The 3,400-nt window shown below is 38.8% G+C and overlaps 1 protein-coding gene across 1 annotated transcript; it reads right to left on the bottom strand.

Moving 5' to 3' along the window:
* Nucleotides 1-225: 225 nt before the first annotated feature.
* On the bottom strand, nucleotides 226-2,771 carry smim12 (small integral membrane protein 12). The gene is made up of 2 exons (XM_012850673.3): nucleotides 2,659-2,771; nucleotides 226-1,314 (listed from the first exon to the last, which is right to left on the bottom strand). The coding sequence occupies exon 2, from the start codon at nucleotides 1,281-1,283 to the stop codon at nucleotides 1,008-1,010; it is 276 nt and encodes a 91-aa protein (XP_012706127.1). The 5' UTR covers nucleotides 1,284-1,314; nucleotides 2,659-2,771; the 3' UTR covers nucleotides 226-1,007.
* Between the last annotated feature and the right edge of the window lie 629 nt (nucleotides 2,772-3,400).

Raw genomic sequence — 3,400 nt, 5'->3', positions numbered from 1 at the left:
GGTAACTTTCAGACAGCAGTTTATACTAAACTAAACACATTATTTAGGTCTTCTAAAGGCAAACGGTTGCTCTGGAATTCAACTGGGGTATCAAGAGTAAAGGACAAAAAGTATAAACACAAACCTCACTTTTCAGATAGCTTGTAAAAAAAACAACAAACGAACATCTAATCTCAAACTAAATAGTATGGGTAATTTTATCTGATTGGTGAGTAAGAGGCACCATTTCAGGTTGTGAACATAATTTTCCTTTATTTCACATTAATTCTGCAACACAAGTTATACATTTGGAGTACCAAGCATCCAGACTTTCTAAAATGAAAGCATAATGTTCAGATACCCTGCTCGTACAAAGCTTGCAGCTCCTGAATTACCTCCTGTATTGCCGGTTTATTTCGCCACAGACCTTCCAAGGCCAAGCGGGATGAATGGAGCAGCAGAGAGACGTCCTTTACAATTGCTAGTTCTTTTCAAACATTCAGAAAAAGAGTAAAGGACACCCGCTTTGTGACAGATTTATCCGGAAAAAGGATTCGAACGGAACCACAAATAACCTGAATGACTTGATAACGTGTAAAACCTGGTTTGAGCTGCTGTAATATGGCGGGAATAAAACCTGATCTTTTCTGTGTGCGTGCAACCAAGCATGCAAAAAAACAGAAAGAAAACGATCAAATAGATCAATACATAAAGACCCTAAGGTTCAATAAATAGGCTGTTATTACAGGGGCCTGTCTAAAACGTTAATCTATTGCACATGGTTAAATCACATGAGAGTCCATGTATACAAGAGATGCCTAATTTAAAACAACAGCAAGAGTACGTTCGGCTTCACGTGTTTGCTGTCGCCCAAACCGGCTTCGGCATTTCAGGAGGTGAAAATCAGACATTCAGGTGAGTGGAACTATGGGTGCTTTTTGTCCTCCAGTTCACCCCTTTTTTTTTTGCTCCCAGAGCACCGTCCTCTTGGTGGAGAACTGCGAGCGTAAGTCAGGCGCTAACACGAGTTAGCTCTTCTCAGCTCGGTTCCTGTTGAGAGCTGCTTTAGGCGTGAACTCCAGCTTCTCTTTCAGGCTAAGCACCTGAGTGCCGTCTTTCCCCGCTTGTTCCTGCAGCTTTCGTTCCTCCCTCAGTTCCAAGATGCCCCTCTCCTCCTCTCGTGCTTTAGGGGCCCCTCGAATGAACCACTCCAGGTGGTAGCCCACCGCGCCGACCACTAGAGCAACAGGGAAGGTGACGTAAGGCGCGTAGGTCCGCATCGCTGTCCAAAGTACGGGCCACATGACTGCACGCTGCTCCGGGATCCGAGGGGCTCTGAAACATAAGGAATAAATCAGCTGTTTGATTATTTGTGGATCATGATATTCTGTTGAGAACAGTGAATAAAATAATTAGAAAACATCCTTTTTTTAACTACGTCTACTGGTAGAGTAATCTCCTTTCCACTGGCTCCCCCTGGTGGTTAAAAGCAGAGCCTTATAGTTGAACCAAATTAGGTTCCATTAAATCCAGGGAGATAAAGTACACCTCCTTTCAGTTAAAGGGTTTTAGGCTACAGGAAATAATACAAGTAAATTCAATAATATTAAGAAATAAACAAGATCAATACAAAAGGGAAGTGTTTTAATTACAAACATATTGATATGGATGAATGATCACAGTCGACATCAATTATGGCCAGTAGCTGCATTACTTTGAACTTATCTGAAATTGAGGAGAAAAACAGAGAGACGCTTTTTTTTTAAATACTTGCTGATCCCTTTCTCATTGATGTTGTGTTTGTTCTAGATAAGTAAACAGCAAAACAAAGAAAAAAGAAGCTTGTTTTAGATGTGGCCCAACCTGCTGATGATCAGTAAATAAAGCAGCTTAGTGGCACCTGGCTGCTAACCACTCTACAATCCAAAGGAAGAGGTAGGGATTTTTATCTAGTTATTAATAATAAATAATAACAATAACAATAAAAATAATAATTATTATTATTATACGAAATAATGATAATAATTATGTGAAATCTGATGTGGTTTTCTGTTCACAGCTGAGGCATTTGATTTTAAAAACTGGTAAAGACCAGATTATTTCTACAATGTCGCTTTAGTCAAAATCTTAGAACTGACAGATTAAGTAATTCGTTTTTATTAGTTTGATTAAATGGGGGACAAAGGATACTGTAACGGGGTTTAATGCCATGACGATGCCCATTTATGATAGTCTGAAAACAGATTGGTGCAGAAATATTTAACTCAAACGCGCAACGCTTCCAACAATCCGTCTGCCTCGTCCTTCTCTCGTCCTTACAGTAAACGGCACAAAATAACAGATGAAGGCAGGAGGAGACATTCTCTGGGCTGGGCAGAAACAACAGGACAACGTCCTCTCATATAAATGTTTTAAATTGATGTTAGCAGGTCCACTTAAATTTATCTTTATCTGTTAGAAGGGGGGAAAAAATTACAACGTGAGTTCGCGAGCGCCGAGAAAAGCTCACAAAGTCAACGTTACTCTGATAGCAGAAGTGTTCGACATAGATATAACCTTAACAACACGCGCAGCGGCCCTTATCACAAACATCTACAGGTTTAGTGTGTCTACCAGAGAAGCTAACCACAAAGACACTGTTTATTCTGACATTAATTCATTTCATAAGACCACACTCACCTTTGCCGTTAACGCGTTTGTTCTAAAGGGACGTAACTTCCGCCTGTCCGCTCGTTTCCTTCCTGGTTAAACGTCATTGGCTGAAACCGTCGCCAGTCTGATCTATGTTGTACCACCCCCTACTGGTGGAAAATAACACTGCATAGTGAGTGCCCAGCATAAAAAAACAACAACAACAACAAAAAAAAACATTTGTTTCCTAACAGTGTCAGCTACATCTGCCAGTGATACAGATGTAGAATAGACATTGTATATCTTCATATTTCATTTTTTAAAATGAAATATGTATTAAAAAAAATGTAGATTTTAAATAAACATCTTCAGTTGGATTTCAAAATTCACTAACCATGAAAACATTTTAGTGTAAAAATCTAAGTCCATTTAATGTATTATCTTACGGCACAATTTGAATGAGTGAACAATAAATCCTATACATGTCTTCTGGTCTTTCCTTTGCTTATTTTAATATGCCTAAAAATGCAAATTTTAAAACTTTTCAAAGTGATATTTCACCTTAAACTAATGTGTGATTATCAGACTCACATAGTTTTACAGTTGGAGCTAGTGTCATCATTGCATTTACCATTTTGAGAGCAAGACAACTTATTCTTTTTCCCTGCTAGGCGTCAGAGCCTTAAAACTTTCCAAAAAGTTATTGGGTATTTTTGGTAACCTGAGATCAGGATTTCTATACATCATGGTCAAAAGAAGAGAGAATCACTTTTGCAGTTGTGTTCAAAGG

Source organism: Fundulus heteroclitus, chromosome 13 (genome assembly GCF_011125445.2).
Source record: "Fundulus heteroclitus isolate FHET01 chromosome 13, MU-UCD_Fhet_4.1, whole genome shotgun sequence".
Lineage (NCBI taxonomy): Eukaryota > Metazoa > Chordata > Actinopteri > Cyprinodontiformes > Fundulidae > Fundulus > Fundulus heteroclitus.
This window is presented reverse-complemented; position numbering and strand designations above follow the sequence as displayed.

Bases quoted from the DNA above. Each gene is read 5' to 3' on its own strand.
- smim12 (XM_012850673.3), bottom strand. From the start codon at position 1,283: ATGTGGCCCGTACTTTGGACAGCGATGCGGACCTACGCGCCTTACGTC.